Source organism: Poecilia mexicana, unplaced genomic scaffold, assembly GCF_051168715.1.
Source record: "Poecilia mexicana isolate PSO_F unplaced genomic scaffold, ASM5116871v1 scaffold_8, whole genome shotgun sequence".
Lineage (NCBI taxonomy): Eukaryota > Metazoa > Chordata > Actinopteri > Cyprinodontiformes > Poeciliidae > Poecilia > Poecilia mexicana.
In genome coordinates, this window is record NW_028263377.1 from 13,755,554 (window position 1) to 13,782,912 (window position 27,359).

Genomic DNA, 27,359 nt, shown 5'->3' on the forward strand with positions numbered 1-27,359 from the left:
AAGTGCAGTTTTTATTCCATTAACTGAAAATAAAACCAAAAACCTACAATTCTGATTCCTGACTCAACCACTCCTTAGAAAAAAAATCCCATCAATACGACACATTCAATAAATTACAATATGCGACCCAATGTGGCTCGTTTGTCAGATTAAAAGTATCTTTTGAAAATAACTTCTAGGGAAGTATTAAACATACTTTACAATAACGCCACATTTCTGTACAAGATAAATATTTTTCAATAGTCCAATATATTTTTAATCTGAAATCAAGTTCGAGCAGAACAGCATTCCTTTCTCGATGATTTAGTTTTCCATTGTTATGCATCAGTCCTTCCAACCTGTTGTAAATTCGTCCGATACGTCACTTCAGTTTTCTTTCCTATGAAACGACAACCAAGAGAAACACACCGCTCCCTTCAAACACACACAGATCAGAGACCAGACAACAGCTGACTGCAGAGGTAAGCTCTTTAAGTTACTGACTAAAAAATGCTGATCGAAACCTTATGTTAGATGTAATTAGTAAGTATGACTGTTACGAATAAAGAAAAATTAATAGAAAATACAATTTTATTTTTCAGGTAAATTTTATTTTCACTAACCTACACATCTTTCTTTTCCACTTAAAACTGTAGCATCTGTTTGACAGAATAAAGGAGTTAACAAATTAAAATATAGAAAGTGAAAACTCAATATTTGACTTTAAATCAACAACTTTCACATTAAAATCACTTGCAAATATGTAATTTCAGTTGAATAATGTGTACAAAAAACTCCAAATTGTTAAGAAACCAATTCTTAGAGAATTTCTTCAAGGGCTGCTCAATGTTAGGAAAATATGTGATTGCAATGCCATCACTAATAATGTGGAAAACTATATTGATTATGATTATCAACATTATTCTAAATGATTTCCTCAGCAGCACTGATCTGATGTATATTTTTTGTTGTGGATATGCTGATGTCTACTACAAAAACTATACATCAGGTCTGGGCACAGTTGGAGTCGATCAAAATGGCCTGATACATTGTTGAGATGTAAAATTAATGCCTGAAAGATGGACTATAGCTCAAATTTGTTTTTACAGTTCTATATTTAGCCAAAGTAAAATAACAAGCCAAACCAGTTTCTTTGCTAATTACGATCTGCATCTTAGAAAGCTCGTCAATAAGTTCTTAGCTCGGCCTACTAAAAACAAAAATGCTCAGGATTAATCATCAGAGTATCTCAAAGGGCAGTGGGATGTTTGAACATAATGCAGTAGAAATACAGGTAAATGCAGTTGAAACAAGACATTTTTCTCACCGCCATAAGTTAAATCAAACCAAATTTCTCAATTTTTATGTCAGAATAACTGAAGCTGGTAATTGTCATTATCCACATATGCTGCAGCCTTGCACTATCCTGGATGTGCTGCTGTCACTGCTTCCTAAGCACTGCAGTCAGTCTCAGTCCGACATGCAGTTTACATTGCAAACACATCACACATTTGCAAAGCTGAGAAATCCTATTAATATCCGTTATGCTCACTATTCCAATTCATGCCACCAGGGTATGTGTGATGTAGACATAAACCAACCTGTACCATAGTTAGCAATAGGAGAATTCAAGTACAGTAGCCATTGTTCAACCTAAGGCCACTATTGACTGTTTTATGCTAAATATTACAGAACTAAACAAATTTTTAAAAAAAAAGTCAAAAATTGCCTATTTAAGAACAAATTGACAGTTCATCAGCAAAAAAAAGTTGGTTTGGAGATGAGTAGCACCAACTTAGAAAGTGAGAAAAAAAGGTCTATGTCAACATCTGGTACTAAATGTCTTGTGTGACAGTATCACTTGTGATAACCTCACATTTTTTCTTGCTTTCAGGATATTACACATTGTAATCTGTGTGAAATTTCAATTTTATGAGGAGGGACTCCAGTCAAAAGGTTGAATATCTTATGAATTTCACAATAACTGGAATATATTAACCAAAATATTAAAATTGAAAACAGTGACTTTGTTGTGACAATAAGCTTTGCACTCAAGTAAATATGCATACAAAGAAAATTCACAGTATGGATGAAAACTGATGTTCTTAAATGTTTTTACAGGAACCAAGATGTTGAGAAAAATCACAAGCTTCTGTGTAGCTGTGTTGCTTACTCTGAGCTCAGTGGATGCAGCACAGAGAAAACTGAACACCCACGATGACCTGAACAAATGTCACCTGTATAAACAGACAAACATCTTAGAACTGCTTCGCTGGTTTGTCAATGAAGTTAATTTTGAGAACACCTTCATCTACCTGACCTTTGATCCACAGTCTGATTATGGATCACATCTTTATAGAAATGACGAGCGAATATTAGATCCACTGCCTGCAGGGTACCAATACTACACAGTTGGTAACATTAATCGAGACACATCAAGACGCCTACCACCTTCTGTAGTTCACGCCCAGAGAGGGAACAAAGCTCGGATCGTATTTCGAGTCAGAGAAAATGGACTGACAATTGACCGAGTCTACATCACTCAGCATTATGACTTATTTGGAGGCCATGAATCGACTTACGATCAAGATCACACATATAGGGTCAATATCAACCTTTTAAGAGATCTAAGAGATCATACCACCTATGACATGGAACTGTCTGATGACAGTGTTGAGTCAGAACAATTTGGAAATGAATCGAACGCTAATGCTCAGAGAAATTCTTCCTCTAACAGAGATGGATACATGCGTCTTCCTTCCACAAATTACAATAACCAAGATGATGGAGACTGGTGTTCATGTTGTAGAATATTGTAGTTTGGTTGTGTTATTTTCGTTATCTGTATTGCTTTAGGGATTAGCTTTGGCTTTGTGAGAAAATAGACAGGAGCAAGAAAAATAAAACTAAATGAAAACATAGTGCTTCAGATGGTAAGGAAAACTAATCCACATCTTTTTTTATTTTACTTTTCTATACATACATTAGTAAGCAAAAACTATTGTTAACAAGTAGTAATACACAGAGTTTGATCATTTTGCATGTTTGCTATTGTTCATCTTTAAATCTTATTTTTGTCACAGGCTTTTACAGGTATGAAATGTAGCTATCTAGCAGAGCACATTTAATAGCGACCATGTATCATTTCATAGCTGCCAAGGTGATATTTTGTGAAACATCTCACGTTTAATGTACTTAAATAAGCCAATTTTTTTTCAGCTATGACTGCTACTGGTATATTGCAGGGGTATTGTAATTTGGTGATTGTTGTGTATGGCAAAAAAACAAAAAAAAAAAACATTTTATTGATGTTTATTTGATTGATGTATATTTAAATATAAGGATATCCAAACAAGATGTTAAGCCAAGTCAATTTAAATTTAATTTGCATATCTAGATGACTGATATTTATGTTACTGGAAAACCTGAATTCAATCTTTTGGATGGGTGAGTGAATATCTCTGGCTGTACGTTTAGTGAGCAGTCTGTGTGGAAACTATTCATTAAGTCATGGTGAAACAGTTCAGTGGCCATGCCATCTTAAATTATGGAACATAAATTTAGTGAAGTAAACCAAGTACATAATGTGTGTTTTATGTATGAATAAAAATTAATTATGTTTTCTTCAGTTCACTTAAGAACTTGCATACAGTAACAGAAGCTAAATCTCTGTGACAGGGAGTTTGTATGCTCTGCTTTAGAATGTGTTACTGTTTACAGGTTTTAAATAAACCACCATTTGATTTGTGTTGTTAAAAATTCTAAAAAAAAAAAAAAACAATCAGTTGATCATAAGCAAAGCACTATATTTACTGAAATTATTAAAAATCTTTTGAAAAATCATTGTCTTCCCATTTCATAAAAATCCCTTCAATAAAGATACATAAGTGCCTTATTTGGAAAGATGTTGTCCTGAAAATAGAACAAGACAACATTTTGAAAAGAAAACTTTAAATTAATTCTTATTGAAGCCACGTTCGGTCTGTCAACACCTACAATAGGAATGTAAGAGAAAAAATATAAGTCACCAACACCTTCATGTCTTTTTACTTTCCTCTAAAGAAGTAAAAGTAAACGCCTAATGTCCACAAAGAAAAGTAAACAGAGGTCCTCCTATAAAAAGTTTTTTTTTTTTATTGCATTTTCATGCTGAACTTTACTACAAGATCACTGTACAACTCAGGAGAAAACACGTAAACTGGTTTGCTGGCACATCAACAGATCCCATTTAACAAAGGACTATCAAGGTTTTCTGAATACAGGAAGCATTTTTTGTAAGTAAAGCTACTACTAAGTAGTTGCCATGGTAACTCAATGTGGGTTGTTACCCAAGTTTCAGGTTTCATGAAACGGAAATCTGAAAAAGGGAAAAGAAATCAACCTCCTTTCACAGATTCAAATCAACCAGAGACCTAAAGAAGCAAACTACTGCAGAGGTAAGCTCATCTAACTTCTGATTTCAGAAAATCAGTGAGTTACTCTCAACTGCAATAGATATCTAAAACTACAAACATTCTAGAAATAAGAAGAAAGATTTGGACATAAGCTGTTGTAAGTTTTATATCGCAACTAATGACGCACAGTCTTCCTTTTTGAAACTTCCTCTTCTTATGTAGCCATATTTGTGTACAAAGATACTTTCAAATAAAATCGATACATTTGGTAATTCTTAATTTATGTTTAGAAATGCCTTTAATGCGGTTTAAATTTAAATTTTTCTGGTGTTAAGAGCAAGTTTTTAAATTATTCCAATCAGATGTGTATTTTAATAACGAATAAATTGTGGATATTTGGAGAGACTTTTCTTTGCCATATTTTGTTTTTTTATGTTAATACCTTTTTATACATGTTTCCCTTGTGAACAAAGTTGTGGCATACACCCAAAAATAATCATTTGACTAAATCTCTGCCATCGTCAGCACAGTGACCTAGAAATGTTTTATCACTGTGGCTTTTATTACTTACTAACCGTTAAACTGAAAGTCAAACCTGTTTTATGCAATTTATGCAATCACAGTGAAAAGGCGGTGCCACCCTCTTTCAGTTCTAGGAGTTTAATAATGAAATCTTCACATAAGTGTTCAAAACCAAATATCCTAACTAAACATTGTTGAGGTCAGAATAAAAAAGTTTGTGAAATCTAAGCAAAACCCCATAACAAGAAGTCATAAAATGTATAAGAGACATTTTACATGTGGTTCGACATAAACATGCATAAAGGGGTTAAGTTTTTTTTTTTTTAAGTGAACTTGCAGGCAGCAAGTCTTGACATAAGATCAAAGTCTATCAAGTATCGAGCATTCACAGACTGAACACTGAAAGCTCTAAAATGTCTTTACAGGACATGTCAAGAAAAATCAGCTTCTGCGTAGCAGCGTGCCTTATTCTAACCTCAGTGTTTGCTGCACGGAGAAGTCTAAACTCCATCACTGATCTGATCGACTGCCACCTCTCTGAGCACACAAACATTTTAGAGCTGCTACACTGGTTTGCCAATGAAGTCGACGTTGATAACCACATCCGACTTACCTTTGATCCTGCCTCTGATTATGGCTCACATCATTATGGAAATTTTGAAGGCATGCTAGAGCCCCTGCCGTGGGGGTACCAATACTATACAATTGGTAATATTTATGAAGACGATTCCGACGCCCTTCCATCCTACGTAAGAAATCCCCACAGGAATATCGACGACAACAACAGAGCTCGGATCATAATCAGAGTGAACGAAGGACACTCAGGACCTCACCCCGGACAGATAATAGACCAGGTGTACATCACTCAGCACTCCGATGAAGGAACAAATTATGATCCAGATAACACATACAGAATCACACCCAGCCTTTTACACGCAATCAGACGGAGAAACATTACTGAAATCCAACAACTTGCCAGAAGGTCCCACAGAGAGAACGCTTCTACCCGTCCACAAGGACAACCCACTCGATATGTCCACGAAGCTCAATATAAGCCAAGTACAGAAAACAATGATGACTTCCTGAGGAGATTCTGCTATGCCATTCTTGTGATCATCGTTATTGTTGCTTTGAACGTATGTCTTCAGAATTCCTTCAAATAAGACAATATTTCCAGACACTGAGCAGAACTGTAAATGTGATGTTTTGCAAAGGGAAAAAAAAGGCAGAAAATCCTAAACCCAAATAAAGAAAAGTGCGCGTAAATGTGTCATTTTTAGAATATGGTAAAGAAATCAGTGCACATTTTATATAAATGTGCTGTAAGTGTAATTACTAGCTTTTAAAGAATTTGTGTGAAATGTTCCAATATGTTGCAATATGTTGCGCAATTTTAAATTTCCGCTTTCACATTTTGCACTATACAGTTTTCAGAGGCTCTTCTCTTAAGAATTTGTGTGAGAATTTGCAAAACTGTATTAAAATTACATTTTAAATCTGAAGAAATCACAACAACTTTCTGGATTTAACTACTTCTTTCAAGGCAATTAAGGTCCTCAGATGCAACATGTAAGGCATCTGAGTAATCAAGCCACTGAGCATGTTTACCTTCTGCAGTAAATTCCCAGAAGAGTAATGCTGGTTGGAACGCCGCCTGGATCTTAACAAGAGAGACTATTCAAAATATAACAACTTTGTTTGTTTCCAAAAAATAAACAAAATCAGAATAGAGAAAATATTCCAGGAAAACAACTTGTACAACAAGAAGCGTGATATAAAATGTATATTTTGTATAAGAGGTATTTTATGACAAACTTAGCGTATCCATGATCATGTTCTATGGTTGTGGAATAAAATACTTTGGTTCTAGGGACTTATTTCAACACAGTGATCAGTGGCTATAATCATGATGTGTTTATGCTTACATTGCATTTTGTCACTTTCACTGCTGAGATGGCTAACAAAAGGTATGTAGATTGATTTGTGTTTGTGAAAAGGACCTGCAGCGACATGCTGCAAAATAAAAACTTATCTTTGAAAATAAAATGTCTACAAGTTATTTTATCTTTTTAGCAGTGCTCATTTTTAAAACACTGCTAGATAAACATGAAGATACAGCTTAAACTGCAAAAAGGAAAACAAAAAAGCAGGTATTGTATTTTAAGATTTTTTTTATTTTTTTGCACTTTTAAGCTCATCGAGTTTTGGGTATTTTTCGGTACAGTAGACCTTGGCTTAGTGAATTAACGACTATTCTGTATTTATGCATTTATGACACTGAACACGGTGTCATATGCATTTCCATAGCGAACTCCTAGGTCACTTTACACGTATGGTTATGCTTCACATATAAGAATTAAACCTCAAGAAATTGTGTATTAAAAAAAAAAAAAAAAAAAAACAGAACAGATTTTTACAGTAAGTAACATCATTCTGTACTGTACAGTGGTGAGCAGACAGGGCATAAAACAAAAATAAATGTGATGTTACTTTTTTTGCACAAATAGCTACATTTCCCTTGGTCTAAATACAATGACAACTGATCGGGGACATTGTGTGATAATTAAATCAAAGATATAATGAATCCACCTTACGTGAAAAAAAAAAAAAAGCCTTATCCACATTAGGCTGGCACACATAATTTAATATTATTTAATAATACTAAATCTGTCACAAACTTGAGTTCTTTCAGTTTCGTTTACCAGTGAAATGAAACTGTGTGAACACTCCCTCCCTCACGCTGCAACCTTTTAGAAGATGAGGAAGATTTTTTTTTCTTTTTTTTTTTTTTTTTGAGAATTGACTCCACATTTAGAAAGTAAGAACAACAGTTTAGTGGGGGGGGTTTCTGTCCGTTGCCTATAGCTGACAGAACCAACGGGAAGGTTGGGGGAGGCCTAACGCTGTCAATCATGCTTTAACAATCTGCAAAACAGCTTGCTCATGCACAAAACAATTAGCCATCCCCACAGGGAGTTTTTATTTAGTAAGTTATGATAGTTTATTTGAATGCAACCTTCATTTTAGTTTGAATATTTTCTCTTTTACTAGATATTATTTGATATAGGCAAAGTTATGAGATTTATTTTACTTTCTGTGCAATTTGAGCTCCTGAGAGCTTTACCGTTTTCAATCTGTTAAATATTATATGGCAGGATTTTCAGTTGTTTTTTGGACTGAATATCTGCTGCATTGTCTCTGCAACTTTTATGTATGTTTCTGTATAAATTAAGAAGATTTTATGGTTCCTTTTTGCCAGATCACATAGCCAGTGGCATATATACCTAAATCAAAAAATTATCAGCGATTATGTGAACAGCATTTGCGATCAGCACTCATGGGTGATCTGTATCAGTTTTGGAAGCATAAAACCTGATAGGAGCATTCCTAAACAAATATTACACTGTTTTTAGTTATTTACTTGGTGTGTCCTAAAAACAACGGCTGGAGGAATAATTCACATCATGGATGAATAACAAATCTAAAATCTCTTCACAGAAACCGAAGATGTCGAAAAAAATACCAAGTCTCTGTGTAGCTCTGCTCCTCATCCTCACCTCGGCACAAGCAGCACGACAAACTCTCAACTCCATCAGTGACATAAAACGTTGTGTTCCTCAGCCCACCAACATTTTAGAGCTGCTTCGCTGGTTTGCCGATATGGTCAATATTGACCATTATGGTACCATGAGCGTGATGTTCAATCCAAACTCTGAATATGGTTCACATCATTACGGCAACTACGAAGGCATATTGGATCAACCTTCTTGGGGGTACAGATACTACACAGTTGGTAACCTTCATGAAGACTCATCAGGACAGCTCCCTCCTTATGTACGATATGCCAGAACTGGAACCGATGGATGGAGCAGAGCTCGGATCGTATTTAGTGCCACACAAACCAACGGGAGATGGAATATACAACAAATCTACATCACACAGCATAGAGGCAGTTCTGTATATAATGACACCAGTTATGATCCAAACCACACATACCAGATCTCTACCAACCTTTTACAAGAATTCAGAGGTCAAAGAACTGATGAAGGTTCCCTGTTCAACGTGTGTATGGCTGTGGTACTATGTATTTGTATCTGTATTATCACTGTTTTCCTAAGTATTGGAGGTAAATAATACCTATTTACCCAGACACTGTTCAATCCAAACAGTAAATGTGTTGCTTTCAAAATATCAATGATAAAAACAGTCAAAATGTCTGGAAAACCAGATATCAGAAGTGACATGTCTGAGTATTGCTGAAATCCAACAACTTGGCAGAAGGTCCAGAGAGGGAATGGTTCTACCCGTCCACAAGGATCTCCCATTCGATACATCCAAGAAACTTGATATAACCTGATGAGATTCTGCTTTGCCATTCTTTTGATCTGTTGTTTTTGTTTTGTCGTTCTTATGAATTACTGCAAATCAGACAATATTTCCAGTCACTGAACAGAACTGTAAACATGATGTTTTGCCAATGGAAAAAAATTTTGAAAATCATAAATCAAAATAAAGAAAAGTGTGTAAATGTGAATTTGCCTGAAAAACTATATTTGTGATAAAGGAATCAGTGTGAATTTTATCTAAATGTGCTATAAATGTAATTACAAGCTTTGAAAGAATTTGTGTGAATGTTGCAATATGTTTCTAAAATGTTTAAATGACCACTATCCAGGTGATAGTGGACATTTTAAAAGTTCACTATCAAATTTCGTACTGCACAGTTTTCAGACGCTCTTCTTTTAAGAATTTGTATGAGGATTTGCCAAATTGTATTAAAATTATATTTTAAATCTGAATAAATCACAACAACTTTCTGGATTTAACTACTTTTTTCAAGACAATTAAGGTACTGAGATACAACCTATAAGGCAAGACTAATCAAGCCACTGAACATGTTTACCTTCTGCAGTAAATTCCCATAAGTAATGTTTTATGGTTGTGGAATAAAATACTTTCTTGGGACTTTCGTTTCAACACATTAATCAGTTGCTATAATCTTGTGAGATATAACGTGTTTATGCTTACATTTTGTCACTCTTACTACAGAGGTGGATTGTTTTAGGTAACAAAGGTATGTGGATTGATTTGTGTTTGTGAAAAGAACCTGCAATATAAAAATGTATCTTTCAAAAATAAAATGTCTACAAGTTATTTTATCTTTTTAGCAGTGTTTATTTTTAAAACGCTGCTTGATAAACATGAAGATACAGTTTAAACTGTAAAAAAGGAAGAAAGAAAAAAAAAGCAGCAGTTCTATTTTAGCAATACATTTCTTGAACTTTTAAAGCTCCATAACTGGTGAACTCCCAGTTCACCATCACTATGATATTTCATAGTGAACTCCCAGGTAGCTTTAGCTGGGAGTTCAGGTAATAGTGAGTTCAGGTCACTATTACCTGATCTCAATTAAGGTACTGAGATACAACCTGTAAGGCAAGACTAATTAAGCCACTGAACATGTTTACCTTCTGCGGTAAATTCCCAGAAGAGTAATACTGGTTGGAACGCCGCCTGGATTAGAGAGACTATTCAAAATATAACAACTTGTTTCCAAATGGAAACAAACCACCTTAAAAACAGGAAACACTGACAGATTAATTAACAAATTGTCTTACTTGTCCACAAAAACACAATGGACAAAATGTTCCTAGAAAATAACTGACAGCAAGAAGGTTCATATAAACTGTACACGTGATTAAAGAGGTATTTTATGACAAGCATAGCGTATCAATGACCATGTTCTATCTAACACAACAAAAAGCTGCATGGTGTGAGACAAAAATAGATCATGAGATGGTGGTGGTAAGAATGCAGAATACAAACTAATACATCCAGTTTTACAGGATATGTAAGGAAATCTCCCACACGACTTTGTAAAGTAAATGCTATTACTTCTGCACTTGCCTAAGTTTCATATGAAAGTTTCTACAATGTTCTTTTCCTGAAATTCAGTAGTTTCCCCAGGATTTATTTTTTATAGGTTAGCAGAGATCAGTACAAAGAACCTTAATATAGACGTCATATAATTAAACATTTTTGTACCATTCTGAAGTCATTTGGAAAATTTGGGTTCTCCTACTTTTGTCACAAGATTCTCATTTTATGCATTTGAACACATTTTTCACTAAGATTTTTAATTCAAAAATACAAAGTAATGATCAGTTGTTTGTGCTGAAAGAAGAATTCAACCAACTTTCTCTCAAAACTAATTCTTTACTGAGTCTATTGTACATTAAAGAAAAAAAACTTAACACAGTTTGTTTTAATATTGGCCATAACCTACTTAAAGCCATTCATGTGTTGCATAAAGCTTAACACACAGCCTGTTTATAAAACTCATGTAATTGTCACCAAGCTTAAAATGGTGTTTAAATTGTGCGACTGCTTAAGCTGTTCAGAAGTGTAAGATTTGCTCATGAACAATGTTTGTGTAAAAAATCAGCATTTATAAATGAAGACGGTGATATTAAGTCACTGCTTATCAGCGCTAATAAGACCAAGTTATTTTTAGAAGTAAAAAATTCCTCTGAATTGCGAGCCTCCACCGTCACTCAAAACACAACAGAGGGAGGGTCAAACATTTACTATAAAAGCATTTACAAGTGGTGTAATATCACTAGCTTAAGGAAAGTAACAAATGACTGCTGTCCCTGAAGCTTGAATCAGAAACTGACTATTTATACAGGTAAGACCTTTAATTACTCATTGAACTACACAAATTAAATCTGAAGACTGACTTTAAATTTTAGTTCTGATAAATTTAACTAGACACTTCATGTTTTTATAAAAACCTACATGTTAAGTGTGACAGAGAAAGTTTATTTTAATGGTTGTTTAATAATGGTTGATTAATTAATTAAATATTAATTAATTTATTAATTAATTAATAAAAAGTTAATACCATTAACTTTTTATGCAAGGTTAGCTATAAACCAAACTTGCCTGCATTAAAAAAGATGTTTACAAATATTTTGAGTGCAATTCCCAAAATGAGGTGTTTGCAAAATGCAATAAAACAGGGTCACTGGGAGACTATTTCCTGACTTCCTGGAGAATTTCATTATTACACACCATCATTTGCAGCCAGTGGGACTACAAGGAGTACGAACATGAAATAACTTAAAATAGTAACGTAACTTTTCTCACATATTTCTGACTGGGAAGACCAAGTTCAGAGTTGTTCTACCGTTGATGTGCTGTCAAAGGAAAACTGTTCCATAGTGGTTGTTGGATCCCTGAGCAGATAAGAAAATATCAAGTTAAACCAGTTTCATATGACTGACGCCTAAAGCTTACCAGGTGTCAGTGGATTGTTGCCATGAACTGATTTAAACAAAAATGTTACGAGTCAGTTGTTCTCATCTACTGATGGTATATGTAGCATAGCTTTTAGATGTACTCAGTGGAAATTTTGGCATCAACTATTTAGTTGTAATATAGTTAATAAATCCCAAAGAAAAAAATAAAAAATAAAATCTAAACCCAGCTACATTTCTTCACTTTTTTGACTGTTTCATGCCCAACTCCAGGTATAAAATGGGATCTCTGCGTATCAGCCACTGTCAACTTGCATCCGTCAGGGGAACATTTATATGCATTTCCTCCTTCATATTTATATGCCACTTCTTTTCAAAACAAGAGTTCACAAATCACATTGTTTCAGGCTTCGACCGGGACAGAGAACATTGGAAAAATAGAACAATATTTACAAGTTTTTTGCAAGTACTCAAAAACTATGCGACAACTGATCTGATTGGTTACAGTAGACTGATACCACAAGCAATAAATTTGCACTTCAATGCAAATATAGTGTATGTCTTTTTTTAAAACGTACATCACACAACAGGTTCACAAATAAAGATTGTAGAAATGGATTTTAAACTAAACTTTCACTGTATTTTAGAAAACATAGCAACATTTGATTGTCAGGACAGAGATGGAGGGAAGATTTTTTTTTAGTCGACATCTTACGTTCATCTAGTTCTTGTGAACTTGCACAATGCCTGTAAAATTGTTATGTGATTTTATCAAATGATTATAAATGTTTTAGATTCTTTAGCCACAAACTAAACACAACATACCTGAACACCAAACACACAAAATGCTTCTGAAACACGTTACATAGTTATTAAATATCTTTGCATTCTGACACGCCAACTGAGAAACATGATGAATAAATTTGTTCAACTGTTGAATTTCAACATACTTAATCAACAGGTTCACAAAAGTTGTAGAACTGTATTTTGTAGGAAGTAGGAACTTCCTCTGTAGATAACTTGTTTTTTTCTCTCTTTTTTTGAGAATTGGTCCCACCCACTGTAACGAACTCTGTGGTTTATCCCTTCAGTCATATTTCCTAGGACACTGTTGCCTTTGAGAGCATTAACCCAACCACAGATCACACACCCAGACGCACACCTGGCAGCACCTGCAGGTAAGCTACCTTAATTACTCATTAAAACAAATTTAGTCCTTACTGCAACAAACCCATACAAATATTCTAAACATGAAAACTTAGAAGATGCAATTCTGTTACTTTCCTGGTAATGCATTTTTAAATCTAGTATATTTCATAATAGCTGCATACATTAGACTTCATCCCAATTCTACAAAAATCTCTTATAATAATGGAAAATTTTTAATTTAAGAAAACATTTATATTGACCATTCTAAGAGAGAACTGTCACTTTTCCTATTTTTTAGAAGTGCACAGTAAGTATACTTCTGTGTGTAAAAATGTCTGTTTTTTTGCATAAAATAAAATTCAGCAAATATAATTTGTTTAAGATTTATGGTAGTACATTTGAGATTTACTTTAGAGGTTTTATTCAGTGGGCTTAGCACAAGTCTGCATATTATTCATAGTACCTTATCAGTACCTAGCATGTAAATGCAAAAAGGCAAGAGGGAAATATACTTAGATTACATCCATTTTATTCTGTTTTTTTTCTCTTCTCACTTTTTTCCCCTAAAATAAATTTAGGTAAATTCTAGGGGGAAAAGCTATTGATTTCATGTTTAATATATTTACGCTACTTACTGTAGAAGTGTAAAACATTTATAGCATATTTTCTAACAAAGATAACACAGTAACTCAAATGCTCATTCTAGACTCTCCATTTAGTAAATAAGAACAACAGGCTAAACCAGTTTTAGACAGATTTTCTGTCTGGTGCCTATAACTACAAAGGTGTGATACTTTATGATTCGAATGGTTAAATATTACACTGCTCTGAGTTATTTACTGGGTGTATCCTAATACACAGGAATGAAGAAATAATTCACACCATGGCTAAACAATAACAAATCTGAAATTTCTTCACAGGAACCGAGGATGTCTAGAAAAATACCAAGTCTCTGTGTAGCTCTGCTCCTCACCCTCACCTCGGCACAAGCAGCACAACAAACTCTCAACTCCATCAGTGAAATAAAACGATATGTTCCTCAGCCCACCAACATTTTAGAGCTGCTTCGCTGGTTTGCCAATACAGTCAGTATTGACAATCACGGTAACGTGAGGATGACCTTTGAACCAGAGTCTGAATATGGTTCACATCATTATGGGAATTTCGAAGGGATGTTGAATCGACCTCCTTCGGGGTACAGATACTACACAGTTGGAAACATTCGTAAAGACTTGTTAACACAGCTCCCTCCTCATGTACGAAACGCCAGAACTGGGACCATAGGATGGAACAGAGGTCGGATCGTATTTAGCGCCACACAAACCAACGGGGGATGGGATATACAACAAATCTACATCACACAGCATTGTGGCACTTCTGTATATAATGGCACCAGTTATGACCCAAACCACACATACCAGATCTCTACCAACCTTTTACGAGAATTCAGAGGACGGCCCATTTCGGAAATCCTACTGGGTCACACTGGTACCCAGAGAAACAACTTTGTTAACACATCTACTCCTCCGCAAGAATTCTTCTACTCTAATCATAACCATGTACCTCAAGCTAACCCAAGAACAACGGATGAAGATGATGTCCTTGGCAAATTTTGTATCTTCTTAGGACTATTTTTTATTATGCTAATGATTTTCCTAGGTAATGCAAATAAATAAAGTAGGGTTGATACAATGATTCTGGTTGTGATTAATCGATTATTCAAATAATAGTCTTACTTTAGTAAGATAATAGTCTTACTTTAGTAATTGAATAATCGTTAATGCAAAGTCTTAAGTATGGTGTCCGTTTAAAAAACAACAGCCACATTGCAGCAATTAAGCCAAAATTTTTCAAAAATACATTTTTGCATAAGATGAAAAACCTCTTTTTGCTTGACAATCTGGGGAGGGGTGTGCTGTGGTGGTACAGGGGTTAAGCACAACCCACATATGGAGGTCTAAGTCGCAGCTGTCGCAGGTTCGATTCCCAGACTGGTGACCTTTGCCACATGTCTTCTCCCTTCTCTCATTACCCACTTTCCTGTCAATTAACTATGAAATAAAGGCCACTAGAGCCAATAAAACCTTAAAATGTTTCTGTTCATAGACACTGCTCAAACCAAACAGTAAATGCAGTGCTTTTATAAACCAATGATGAAAACACTCAAAATGTGTAAAAAAGAAAAACTTATGACAAGCAATATTTGTCTGAGAAAATGTGCTTTTGATTGTAAAATCTTATTGCACATTATGATACACTACACAACAACTTTATGTATCAAAATGAAACTTGACATTAGATTCAGTGCCTAATCATTTTGGATGTGATGGTCATTACAGTTGTTGAGATTGAAAGGTGTGGTCCGCCGGTAGAGCATGTGACCCATGTGACTCGTACGGAGGCCTCAGTCATTGATGCGGCCATCACAGGTTCGAATCCCGGTCCGTTGATCTTTTCTGTATGTCCTCTACCTCTCTCATAACCCACTTGCCTGTCAACTCACTGTCAATTAAAGGTCACAAGGACAAAAAAAATCATTAAAAAAAAAGAGAAAGATTGAAAAGTGCATATGAAAAGCTTCAAATGTGCGTTATTGTGTGCAGTTGGATCTGTGTTTGCTTAGTTAAGAGACTCGAGTGCTTTCCCCACCCTAATGTAAACTGGATGCAATAAAATAAAGCTAACCAGGTATGTGATTTATTAAAGTATGTATGTTTTGTGCAAAATGCAAACAACCTGTGCCCAACCCAAAACATGGAAGACAAACATATATATGCTGTGATTTGTTTAACTAACAGTGCCTAGCAAAAGTATTGCTTCCAGATAAATGTTTTCATTGTTTGTCATTTTACAATGGATTTCAAAATATTCTGTTGGGATTTATGTGATAGGGTGTTGTAGTGAAGTGTGTCATTGTAAAATTAAACGAGCAAGAATAAAGTGTTAAACAATATCATTCACTTTGAAGATTTCTGGGAGCAAATATTAACTTTGTTTTGCAAAAATTTGTTTGGAGACTACCGTTTCTCAAAACACCCCCACTGTGAACTTAGTGATGACATTACTGATTTGTTTTCAGCAAGGCCAGAGAAACTGGTCAGATTTAAGGAAAAACAAGTGGAGCCCAATTCTGGAATACCAGTCAAAGTCCTGCCTTAACCAGAGAAAATCTATGTTTTACAGATGCTTTCTGTGCAACCTGCACTATTTTGCAGAAAGACGGGCAAACATTTTTGTTTCTAGATGTGCAAAAGACTTGCAGTCAAAATAGCAGTGAAAGGTTATGACTTCTGAATTCATTTTTCTTTTTTTTAATAAAAACAGATTAAAAACATATTTTTTCTTTCTTCGATTTTACAATTATGGACTACTTTCTGTTGGTCTGTCACAAAATCCCAATAAGATGCATTCAAGTTTGTGGTTGTAAAATCCAAACCTAGGTTAATAATAAAGCACATTAAAAAAAAGAGTTTGCCCAATGTGCTATACAAAGTAAATGATACAATCAAGACATAAAAAACTGATTTTAAAACATTCATAAAATAGAATAGAGACAATAAAAAGAGCATCAGCATGCCATCTCAACACAGAGAGAAAACTGTTGAAAAAACTTTTTTTGGGACAACTAAAAGCTGCTGGTTAGCTGATCCAGTGGTCTGCGAATTTGTTTGTTCACAGACCACTGGAGTAGATCCAGTGTTTGGAGTAGATCCATGAGGTAAGAGGAAACAAGACCAGTTTGGCTTTTATAAGCAGACATTGAAATTTTCACATTAATTCTGTGATGAACCAGAACTGATGAAAGATCGGTGAAACGTGCTCATGTCTGTTTGTACCAGTTATAACGACAAAATGTGACATTCAGCTGGAACTTTCATGAATACCTGTATGTCAACAACTGTCATCATTTTTATTTTAATTAGCAATTTAACTGTCGCAAACTTAGTTTCCTGTTCAGTTTCATTTACCAGGAAAATGAAACGGAGAGAACACTTCCTCCTCTCTTGTCTCCCTCCCTCACACACACACACACACACACACACACACACACAGACGCAGCTTTAAAGACCAGGAAGTAGTCAGTGCTGCCGGTAAGCTCTGTTTTATTCTGTTTAAAAGATTTAAATTTACTCTTAAACGTAATTTGGTTTATTTGGAGATCTATTTAAACATTTATGTAATGCAATTCTTTAAAAGGGCAAAACACTTTGGGTTACAAATCTGATTTATTTCCTGTTAGATTTTATACGGAGGATGTTATGCTACTTTTTTTCTCTTTAAACATTATTTATACCAGGGGTCCCCAAACTTTTTCCTGCGAGGGCCACATAAGTGTTCCCTTTTGTGGTCGGGGGCCGGTCTGTCGAGCCGGGGGGGTCTTTGAAACTGTCGAGCGGGGGGCGGGGGGGCAGGATTACGGTCGACGACGATTTTTACCCAGAATGCAAATGGAAAAAACCGTCAGCGAAACGGTGACTGGGACTGACGAGTATATATTCCATTGAGGGAAAGTAGTTTCACATTTGCTCAAAAGCCCCCTGGTGGTTGAAGAAAAATCCACATATAAACCGGAAAATACAATATATGAAAAAAAAAACACTGAATGCTCTCTGGATGAGGAGGCGGGCCGGATCCGGTATTGTTCAGGGGGCCGGACCAAATGAGGTGCCGTAGTTTGGGGACCCCTGATTTATACCAAATGGAAAATGAATGGCTAAAATTCTCTGTTTTCTCATGAAATTCAAGTGAATCTAGTTCGTCTTTAGTCCAGTGGTCCCTAACTTGGGTCCTTGTGGTCCAGAGTTCTCCATGTTTTAGACGTTCTCCACTCCAACACAGCTGACTCAATGATTGCTTTACCTTTTTTAAATACAGTGATCCCTCGTTTTTCGCGGGGTTTGCGTTGTGAAAATCTGAAATAAGCGAAATCCGCAAAGTAGTTACCTTTAGTTTTTACAATTATTATACAGCATAATTAAATACTCTACATCGAAACCAAAGAACAAAACCTGTTTGCAGATCAGCAGATGTGCGTGTTCATCAATCGGGGCTTAATGTGATCTGGAGTCATATCATTAAAGCGTCTACTCCAACCTGCCCCACGAGATTCACAGATGTATCTACGGCAGAGCGACAGATCTTGTCAAGCGAGCCTCTGGGCACAGTTTTTTTTTTTTTCCAGCAGGCATTCAAAGTTTCAGTTTTCATCTCCTGAATGGCCAATCTATATTACTTATATTTAAATACTGTAACGTTATTGGCACACAGGTAGAGAAGGAGCTTGGTGGCTGTTTAGCCAATCAGGACGCAGAACACAATGCACTGTGAAAAAAACTGAACAAAAAAATCCACGAAGCAGCGAGACCTTAAAAGTTGAACCGCGTTATAGCGAGGGATCACTGTATTTGCAATTACTACAGAAGCCTGTTATCACCCATTTATTTAAGCCAGGAAAACACCAGCTGCTGCACACCTGCTGATCCTCTTTGGCCCTCGGGGCAGAATAATTAGACCTGAGAACCAGTGTTGGGGGCCTCTGCTTTAGTATACTCTAAAATTATGAACACAAATCTAAAAAAATAGCATTAATTTCAGTACTAAACCCTTAAGGCAACAGTGTATGGCAAAGATGAAGAATTTAAGCTCTAAAATTTATTCACAGGACTTGAAGATGCCAAGAAAAATTGCAAGTTATTGTGTTGCTCTGCTCCTGACTGTGACGTCGGCGTTCGCTGCACGGAGAAGTCTGAACTGCATCAATGATCTGAAGACCTGCCACGAGTTTGATGACACAAATATCTTAGAACTTCTTCACTGGTTTGCTTGCGAAGTTGACATCGACTCCGACAATACCATCCAGCTGACCTTTGATCCAAACTCACGTCATTATGGCTGCCATTATTACAGAAATCAGGAGGGACTCCTGGAATCTCTGCCTCGGGGCTACCATTACTACACTATTGGCAATATTCTTCAAGCCGGTTCAGAACCACTTCCACCTTATGTAGTAAATTCCTGGAGGAATACTGTCGGAAACAGCGCTCGAATCCTAATTAGCGTAAATGAAGGCAGATGGGTAGACCAAGTCTTCATCACTCAGCATTATGATGCATCTGAATACCACGGATCAAGCTATGATCCAGAACAGACATTCAGAATCACCACCTCCTTTTTGAGGCAACTTAGGAAACGCTCCATTCATGAAATTCAACAACTTGCTGATGGTTACCAACCTGGAGCGTTTAGAAACACCTCTAATACTTACTTCCAGCCTGGTTCCCAACCTGGAGCGTTTAGGTTGGGAACTTACTTCCAGGAAGTTCAGCAACCTAAGCAAGACACCCACATAGTCATGCCTCATATCCCAGTTATGCAAGATGACTGCCCTCAAGACTGTATACTCAAAATTTACTGTTTTATTTTAGCTATAATTATTATTTTTATTATTTTTATCATTTTATGGTTTTACTTTGTTAATCGTGGCAAATAATGTGAAATAAGTAGGAAGGGAGCATATCACATTATCTTAAAAAACATGCAACTGTGGTGCTTATTGATAGTAATAATGACAACGCCTTTTTTCTACAGAATTTTTGTGACACATTTTGATCAAACATTTTGTAAAAATATGATTTAATTGTACAAAGATTGTTTTTACTGTACATATGAAAGCACAACTCTGCCTCATATCAAGCAATAATGTGCATTCAGACACCATTAATCTGGAAATGTCTTTAAAACAGAATCAAAATTCTAATAAATTCAAATAAAAATGTGCCTCCACTTTAATGGCTTCTATATTTTATATTTTAACTTCACAGTTATGTATAACATACATCATTCTGTAGTGCTATAATTGCATAAATATTCTACTTAGTTGAGTAGGCTATTTTTCCAAATACTGAGCAAGTGAGCCACTCCACAGCAAGAGCCTTAACGTCAGAGAGAAAATATTCACCATATTAAGGAATTCAAAGTTCACTAAAGCAGATAGTGTGCAGATGATTCATGTCATCTAATAAGCACAGGAATTTACCTTATCTTTTAAGTAATTGTAAGCAAGTTAATTTTATCAATGTCAAGGTTTAAAAAAGTAATGCTTTAAGAACCTGACAAAAAGGTCTTTATGTTTAAGTGAAAAACAAAAACACAGTTTTTCTAACCCAGAGAAACAAGAGCGGCACTCAGCAGACCAGCATAAGACAGATCATAAGATATTGAGTCATAATAAGCAGTCAGCCTGCAGAAAACAGAGATGAAAAGGCTTGTTTTATTGGGCAGGAACTCCACTCTAAGTGCTGATGCCAAGTTAATATTGAAGTTTGTTTGGAAGAAATGTGAAAAAAGAAAAACTCAATTAAAACTGAGATCACTTACAAAGGGAACATATATTGAGTTATATTTATGGAAACTATAACAATCATCCAAAGATAATTGCCTGCATTGATTATTTTTGAAGTTAGTTTTAACACAATAAAATGCAAATCAACACTCCTGCATGTACCTCATTTGGAGAGAAAATATCCAAAGTGAGGGTTCAATCCACAAGCCCAGTGTGGATTGACCTTTTTTTCCACTAATCTAATTTCTAATATCTGAAGAAAACAGACAATATCAAAGTTGCAACATTAACAAGGTTTAAGGTTTGGCCTGGTTAAAAAGTGGGTTGATATTTCATCTTCAGTGCATCCTTTAAATCATTCTTAATATTGGCAACATCATTCTTATTTCTTTATAACTCCAGGAAAAAAACATAAAAGGCTTAGTCACAAGTAGTGAAGTAACAGCATGTACTGGAGAGAAGCAAAAAAAAAAAAAAGACTCGGTACAAACAAACCAGTCTAGTTTTGCAGGTTCCAGGGGAAGTACACAGTCATGAAAAATTTACGTCAACCTAAAAGTGAGGCAGCAGATGAAAAGGCAAAAACAAAAAACCTTCTTTCATGCATCCAAGTAAACATACAAATGTATTAGCAAAATTTCATAACCTAGTAATCAACAAAAAAGTTGTAGACTAGAAAGCCAATTGCATCTCTTTCCATTGTGTTTAGTCGAGTGTAAAGCAACAGTAGTAACTAGCTTATCTAGTTCACCTTTGTACAACCGATAAGTAAAACTTCCAAAGAACAACTTTTGAATTAACTGCTTTGTATGCAACACCCTGTGGTATTGTGCCATCATGAGTTTTGACCAAGAATAAATATTTTATGGAAGCTGATACACATGCTCAAATACAGCCAACAAAAGATAAGAGTGCAGCCCTTATGCTGCAGTATGTCTGTGTCAGTTAGATATTAGCACTAGTCTCTGAATACAGAGGAAAGGAGGAATAGCAGGTCTAAGAATGAATCTCCAAGTTTTACCAGACATAATACTTTTTACCTGGAAAAATGTTTATGGATATTCAGCCTTTAAATGTCATTTACCCAGTAAATATTCATTTGAATTTTGTTTGCCCTCATTCATGTTTCACATTAATTTCTACTTTTACAGAACAATAAATTAGTAAGTAGTTGCTAACTGGATCAATTCACTCCTTTGTAAATTCAGACCCTCACTTTGTACCTTCTTATAAATAATGTAATAATGTTAATGTAAAGCTACTTTATGCTCAAGTACATAAGCACTGTTATAGTTAAATGCCCTGAATGTAAGATGGCAGTAGGACCACAGGGAGGAGGCAGAGGAGCAATTTATTCCCCACAGATTATCTGTCTCATATTACACTGTAAGAATATAGTGACAGTTTCAACAAAAAAAAACTATTATAAAACTTACCCACTGCAGCTTTAAGTGAAGCCATATTTAAATAAATATGTACATATATCAGTTACTCATCACATCATAATGACCGAGTTGTAATGTGCCAAAACTAACATAAATCATCATCTAAATATAAATGAATGTAAAAAAAAAAAAAAACTATTTTTCCAGAAATCCAGATCTACATATGTACAAAATACAGATGTATATATGGGCAGAAAAGGACCAAAACTACAGAATTATAAACTTGGCAAAATGGCAAATATTTCCATCAATCATACTTTTGTCTCAACAGTATTTGCACATCTACAATCACTTTTATAAAGGTTAAAAAGGTCGTTTCCATCAGGGCTGCTACTCTGCTGTGCTCTGCTTTGTGAGCCTTTTATTATGACATAGCTATACTTTTAAGTACAAGGATGAAACTACAAAGTTTACCACAGTGAGAAGATGCTCGAAGGAAATCAGCTATACAGCTTATTTTTGGTAAAGCAAATTGATGGGGGCGGCCTGTGTGAAATGAAAGTAAATATAGACGTACGAAAACAAGATCTCTCAGCAAACAGTAAGCTTGGTCGAAAATATATAACAGCAGCCACGATTGAATAAATCAGAGTTCAAGTGAAAGGACAGGAAACTAAGAAGAGCTATATCCACAATGAATGTGTGTGTTTTTCTGTGTGTAAACATGAGATCATATCCTGCAGAGGCACTCCGAGGCTCCATCCAGCTGCTTTTGGTTACAGTCAACCAATCAACCGAAGCAAAGCGTGTCATTACAGCACCTTGTGCCTGTTCCACATTCACCACACAAAGAAAAGAGAGGCACATCACTTAGCCTTTTCATTAGTCACTACTCCCTTGGGCAAGGCATTCTTAGGCCTCGACTCAGCACTCATGTGTATGCACATGAGCAAAGACGCACAAGAGGTCTGAAAAGCTGTTATAACCTGGCTGTAGATCACACACGCCCTTACACAAATATGTCCTGGACCACACAGACACAAGCCACCAACTTCCAGCCGGATGTTGAGGTGAAGAAGAAATAAAAACATTTCCAATTTAAAGCCCTAAATGTCCCAAATAATAAAAGCAAAACAAACACTTGGGAGATGATTGGGAGTGCTGATGTAACAGAATATTCTGTTCAGATTTATTCCCAAGTGAGTTAAAGTTAGTTTGTTTTGCTATCTCACAAAAAAACCAAGCGACAAGAAATCTCACTTTCTTCTCAGAGGTTTTACAGTACTCTAAATCTCTTTTCCTCTCATCCCTTCTGCCCAGTAAACCTTGTGTTTTTAACGTCTCTTCCTTCTTCCCTGGCCTCTTCCTCACAGGGCCTTTCTCCACAGGCTCAGCTGAGCAGGAAGGTGGTAATCCGAGCCAAATGTGGCAGTAATGGGAGCTGTAATCCTCGCCCTTTTCCTTGCCGACTTCCGTTTTACTTACCCAAGGCCATGCTACATACGTTCAGAATGCCCCACGCGCTTGCTAATTCATCTGAAAAACTTACAAAACTCAAGAAAAGTAGGGGAGACAATAGAAATAATGAACATTTTATGTCCGTGTAGCACAGAAAGACAGAGAACGAACCAGCCAACACAGACCTTTAGAAAGTACAAGTTGGAGTCTATTTTAGAGTAAAAAATTTTTATGACCTCCAGATTTGGAAAGTTACACCTCCCTGCCGCCCACAAGTGGATACTACTTAGCGAGAGGAGGCAACGTATGAGCACAGCTGTTTCCAGAGAGGAGAAGAGCAAAACAAACAGCAGAGGAAACATTAGCTGTTTTAATCACAAAAAACACCACAATGAAAGAAAATAAAAACGCGTTGCTCATATATTACTTATAATTGCACAACTAAACATGCAAAATACATGTGTGCTTCAGTTACAGCAATTGCAGATTAACACAAATATTTAAAATGGAAAACAAAAACGAAGACAACTGACTTGAGGATGAAATGTCTTAACGTTCCATGAAAAACCACATATACTCCTAAACACTCCTGCTAAATACTCCTTAATCTTTTCCAGAATTTGTAACGCCATCAACAACTTTTTTTGTATCTTTCTGGGACTTTATTGGTTAGACTTAGAAATTAGATTCAATTAATCTATGTAGGATATGAATATTGATGGAGAGAGTTGAGTTAAAACACATCAAACATTGATAAACCAGCAAAAGCAACTAGTAGGTGCTGAGGCCTACTAGGTGTAGGTGTCCTCAAGTGCCACTGTCCTGCATCTTTCTGACGCATTCCTGCTCCCACCCACCTGAATCAATAAAGGAAAATGACCAGGCTTTTGCTCATCATGCACGTTAAAGAGGTAATTCAGTCTTTTGATTCAAGTGTGTTGGAGCAGTGATGCGTCTACGAGTCTAAATGTGGCGGTCAAGGAATAGAGTTGGCGACCACTGAACAACACTTGGGAGAAAAAAAGAAAACATCACACAAAATAACTCATTTTGACATGATGTCCTACTTAAAGTATGTGCCTCTGTTTGCCTTTCAGAAGAAAAAATACATTTCACATTTGATTTTATTATTTTTAAAAAAGTGGTGCAAGTAGTGAGCAAATAAATTTCCTAAAGCAACAGTACTTTCACAAATAAAACTAATTTTAGCAAAAAAAATATAAATAACATAACTTCTTGAAATCAAAAGAGAGGACAATAAGCTAATAAAAAGTGGTTTTAAATTAAATGTGACTATTAAATGAAAATTGGCTTTGTACATTTTTCAGCTCTTAGAGTTGCAGTTCTTTCTTTCCAGCCCTGTTTTTCTCATCACCAACCCCACTGACCTACATTTGCAGACGGCATAAGTGGACAAGCACATGGGTGCAGAGTTAATCTTTTTTTTTTTTTTTGACTCTGTCATTACTTCACAGATTCATCTTCCTTTGTGATTATTCTACACAAAAGAAGAGCAGTAATCTTAAAGCATTGTCACTTATTTCAAACGTGTGATTGTGTAATAAAATCCCATAAACAGGAAAAGTCAGTGTCAAAGTTGAGATGATTCACTACTGTTGCAAGTTTTTGTTCCAGAATGGAACAATTTGTTGAGAAGTAAATACAAACATGTTCAACAACAACAAAGCAAGCTTTTTTTTTTTTTTTAAAGCAAATGGAGTAGATAGAGTTTACTCACTGTCCGTTGGTCGTGTTGTGGGTTGCTCCGCGACAGGTGACTGCACCTTCTCCACCCGTGGCTCTGCCAGGGTTGGCAGTGGGGCGACGGGTGCAGGTGGTGGGTGGTTGTTGTTCTCTACAGGGCTGCCTGTCGCAGAGTTCTCCGGTTGTCTGAAGACGGGAATCTCTGGTCTTCTGGAGACGCCGTCAACTAAGCTCAGGCTGGGAGACGGGGGCTCTGCCCTTCTCTGGGTTAGCTCAGGGATCCTAGAGACCGGTGTGGACGACAGCTGGCTATCCGCCCTCCTGGGAGGTGCAGGGGGCTCCTGAGCCCGAGTCATGCTGAGCTCCGCTCGTCGGTTTGTAATGCTGGAGATGGAGTTTGAGGTGCCGTCTAGGGCATTGCTCCGACTGCTCAGGCTCACCTCTGGCCGCTTGAGGCCGAAGCGAGCAATGCCGGCACTGGGCGAGCTGTCAATCTGTTTGGAGGAGACCTCGATGGAAATCTCTGCCCGGCGGGAAGCAGCTGCATCAGGGTTTCGCCCTGATAGCTCAATGCGCCTCATGCCGGTCTTTGGGGATCGTAGGTTTGAGGACTCGGATGCAGTGGATCTGGAGGAGGAGGAGGAATAGTCGGAGTTGCGCGAACTCAAGTCGTAGCTCCGTTGGCTGGTTGTGGAGGACGTTGAAGACCGGAGGGGGTTGGTGGTTCGGCGAGAGAGAGGTGAAGGGTGTGTGGTTGTATCCGTGTCCTCCACCTCAAACGACCGTTTCAGAGCTGCAAGACACAAATACTAGTGGTTAGACATTAATCAAAGAAGACAACTGCAGTTTACTGCATATTTTTCATGTCAAAAATCCTCACTTCTCCAGACTTAAATCTTTAGAGTTCCCAGTCATGAATAAATTGGATGGATGGATGATAAACTCATGTAGAAATAAAGGGTACATTAATGATTTCTCCTGAATAAGATTTAGCACATTATCGTAATGTGGTACCTGTACTGTTAGCACAGGTAAAGTCTGTAAATGTATTAATTTTTCCCCACACTTTCTTTCCAGATTCCATTGAAATTTGGACCTTGACATAGCCTATGTTGCCAAATTCTACCATTTCTACAAATATTAATCATTAGCCATTTAAATAGTACTACTTTATGCGAAAAAAAAAAGTCACAAAAAAGTTTGTTTTTTTTAAATTCCACTGAGCAACTTGGTAATGATATAAAGCGGCGGCAGATTGTCAGAAACGATACCAACGGAGGACATAAGGCAAAAAATTGTTTAAAAAATCTTAGAAAATATAAGAAATTGGCATAGTGATTATAAACAAAATACGCAAACCTCCTACAATAGGTTACAAACAGGTCGCTTGAGGACAGCAATTGTTAAGCGTTTGCTATGCTATCTGGCAATAAGTCATTATTTAAACTCTCACCTGACTTGACACGCTTCACGTAGCTCTTCAGCATGTCGCTAATAGCCTAAATCCTCACTCACTCGAGTAAAAAGATGTATTTACTACCGTTAAAGAGCAGCACCTAAATATATTATGTGCTAAAAGCTAACTTAAAAACGACAACAAACATCAGTTCCTTCCAGTTGCCACGCTCTGGACTCTCACACAGCTGTGGACATCTAGTCTACCACTTCTCGCGAGACTCTCGGTGAATCTCGTCAACGTCAAAAACTTCGTTAACTTTTTTTGTGTCGCCTCAGATTGAAAATAATACAAGGTTAGTTTTGTAACCTATTACATTATAGAAATTAGAAATTATGGAGTAACTTACGTTATTTACAGTTGTACTTGAAACTGTCCCACTTTTTAAACCCCAATATAAACACATCTTCCAAATTTAAATCCGTTTAACTTTTAAAAGTGTTTTAGTTGTTTTCACAGTGACAGAGAGAAATCTACTTTGATAGGTCTCTGAATTATTTTCTTGAGCATCTACTATTTATCAATTTATTTGTTTACCTATTTGCCAGTTGCACTGCATAGTGCAACTGGCAATGCAACTGGCCAGTTGCATTGCCAGTTGCATTGGCAGTTGCCAATGTAGAAAACACATTTTTCTAGCGTAAAACTTTTTCATTCATTTTTAATAAACGTTAACCACCTCCTATAAATTCCAGAGAGAAATAAAACTCC

At 36.2% G+C, this 27,359-nt stretch overlaps 6 protein-coding genes and 1 long non-coding RNA gene across 12 annotated transcripts in view; 5 read left to right on the forward strand and 2 right to left on the reverse strand.

Moving 5' to 3' along the window:
- The window catches only part of LOC106933477 (neuronal-specific septin-3-like), a 107,188-nt gene that overhangs the window by 31,685 nt on the left and 48,144 nt on the right, over positions 1-27,359 (reverse strand). For 3 of the 4 annotated variants that reach the window (XM_015012749.2, XM_015012752.2, XM_015012750.2), the window contains one exon: positions 25,227-25,985. In XM_015012749.2, coding sequence (XP_014868235.2) covers positions 25,227-25,985 — 759 coding nt within the window. Of the gene's footprint in view, positions 1-25,226; positions 25,986-26,645; positions 26,773-27,359 lie in introns of those variants that run through there. The other variant, XM_015012751.2, reaches the window with a different exon arrangement.
- LOC148158011 (uncharacterized) lies at positions 353-3,738 on the forward strand. Of its 2 annotated transcripts, XM_088008307.1 has the most exons (3): positions 426-461; positions 1,874-1,935; positions 2,101-3,738. In XM_088008307.1, exon 3 carries the CDS (start codon positions 2,109-2,111, stop codon positions 2,796-2,798), a length of 690 nt encoding a protein of 229 aa, XP_087864433.1. In that variant the 5' UTR covers positions 426-461; positions 1,874-1,935; positions 2,101-2,108; the 3' UTR covers positions 2,799-3,738. The 2 variants fall into 2 exon arrangements, with proteins under 2 accessions (XP_087864434.1, XP_087864433.1); XM_088008308.1 differs by lacking the exon at positions 1,874-1,935 and having other exon boundaries at positions 353-461.
- Positions 3,048-9,821, reverse strand: LOC148158012 (uncharacterized). Its single transcript, XR_015764104.1, has 2 exons — positions 9,726-9,821; positions 3,048-6,427 (listed from the first exon to the last, which is right to left on the reverse strand). It is a non-coding gene; the product is annotated as an uncharacterized LOC148158012 (long non-coding RNA).
- LOC148158013 (uncharacterized) lies at positions 4,341-10,049 on the forward strand. The gene is made up of 2 exons (XM_088008309.1): positions 4,341-4,415; positions 8,394-10,049. Exon 2 carries the CDS (start codon positions 8,403-8,405, stop codon positions 9,027-9,029), a length of 627 nt encoding a protein of 208 aa, XP_087864435.1. The 5' UTR covers positions 4,341-4,415; positions 8,394-8,402; the 3' UTR covers positions 9,030-10,049.
- On the forward strand, positions 4,345-6,941 carry LOC106933479 (uncharacterized). Its single transcript, XM_015012756.2, has 2 exons — positions 4,345-4,415; positions 5,321-6,941. The coding sequence occupies exon 2, from the start codon at positions 5,324-5,326 to the stop codon at positions 6,056-6,058; it is 735 nt and encodes a 244-aa protein (XP_014868242.1). The 5' UTR covers positions 4,345-4,415; positions 5,321-5,323; the 3' UTR covers positions 6,059-6,941.
- Positions 11,536-16,256, forward strand: LOC148158014 (uncharacterized). Of its 2 annotated transcripts, XM_088008306.1 has the most exons (3): positions 11,536-11,583; positions 13,246-13,332; positions 14,224-16,256. In XM_088008306.1, exon 3 carries the CDS (start codon positions 14,233-14,235, stop codon positions 14,977-14,979), a length of 747 nt encoding a protein of 248 aa, XP_087864432.1. In that variant the 5' UTR covers positions 11,536-11,583; positions 13,246-13,332; positions 14,224-14,232; the 3' UTR covers positions 14,980-16,256. The 2 variants fall into 2 exon arrangements, with proteins under 2 accessions (XP_087864432.1, XP_087864431.1); XM_088008305.1 differs by lacking the exon at positions 11,536-11,583 and having other exon boundaries at positions 13,185-13,332.
- LOC106933480 (uncharacterized) lies at positions 17,322-20,092 on the forward strand. The gene is made up of 2 exons (XM_088008304.1): positions 17,322-17,394; positions 18,966-20,092. The coding sequence occupies exon 2, from the start codon at positions 18,975-18,977 to the stop codon at positions 19,791-19,793; it is 819 nt and encodes a 272-aa protein (XP_087864430.1). The 5' UTR covers positions 17,322-17,394; positions 18,966-18,974; the 3' UTR covers positions 19,794-20,092.

What these genes read in the sequence shown, in the direction of transcription:
- LOC148158011 (XM_088008308.1), top strand. Translation starts at nt 2,109, where the DNA reads ATGTTGAGAAAAATCACAAGCTTCTGTGTAGCTGTGTTGCTTACTCTG.
- LOC106933479 (XM_015012756.2), top strand. Translation starts at nt 5,324, where the DNA reads ATGTCAAGAAAAATCAGCTTCTGCGTAGCAGCGTGCCTTATTCTAACC.
- LOC148158013 (XM_088008309.1), top strand. Translation starts at nt 8,403, where the DNA reads ATGTCGAAAAAAATACCAAGTCTCTGTGTAGCTCTGCTCCTCATCCTC.
- LOC148158014 (XM_088008306.1), top strand. Translation starts at nt 14,233, where the DNA reads ATGTCTAGAAAAATACCAAGTCTCTGTGTAGCTCTGCTCCTCACCCTC.
- LOC106933480 (XM_088008304.1), top strand. Translation starts at nt 18,975, where the DNA reads ATGCCAAGAAAAATTGCAAGTTATTGTGTTGCTCTGCTCCTGACTGTG.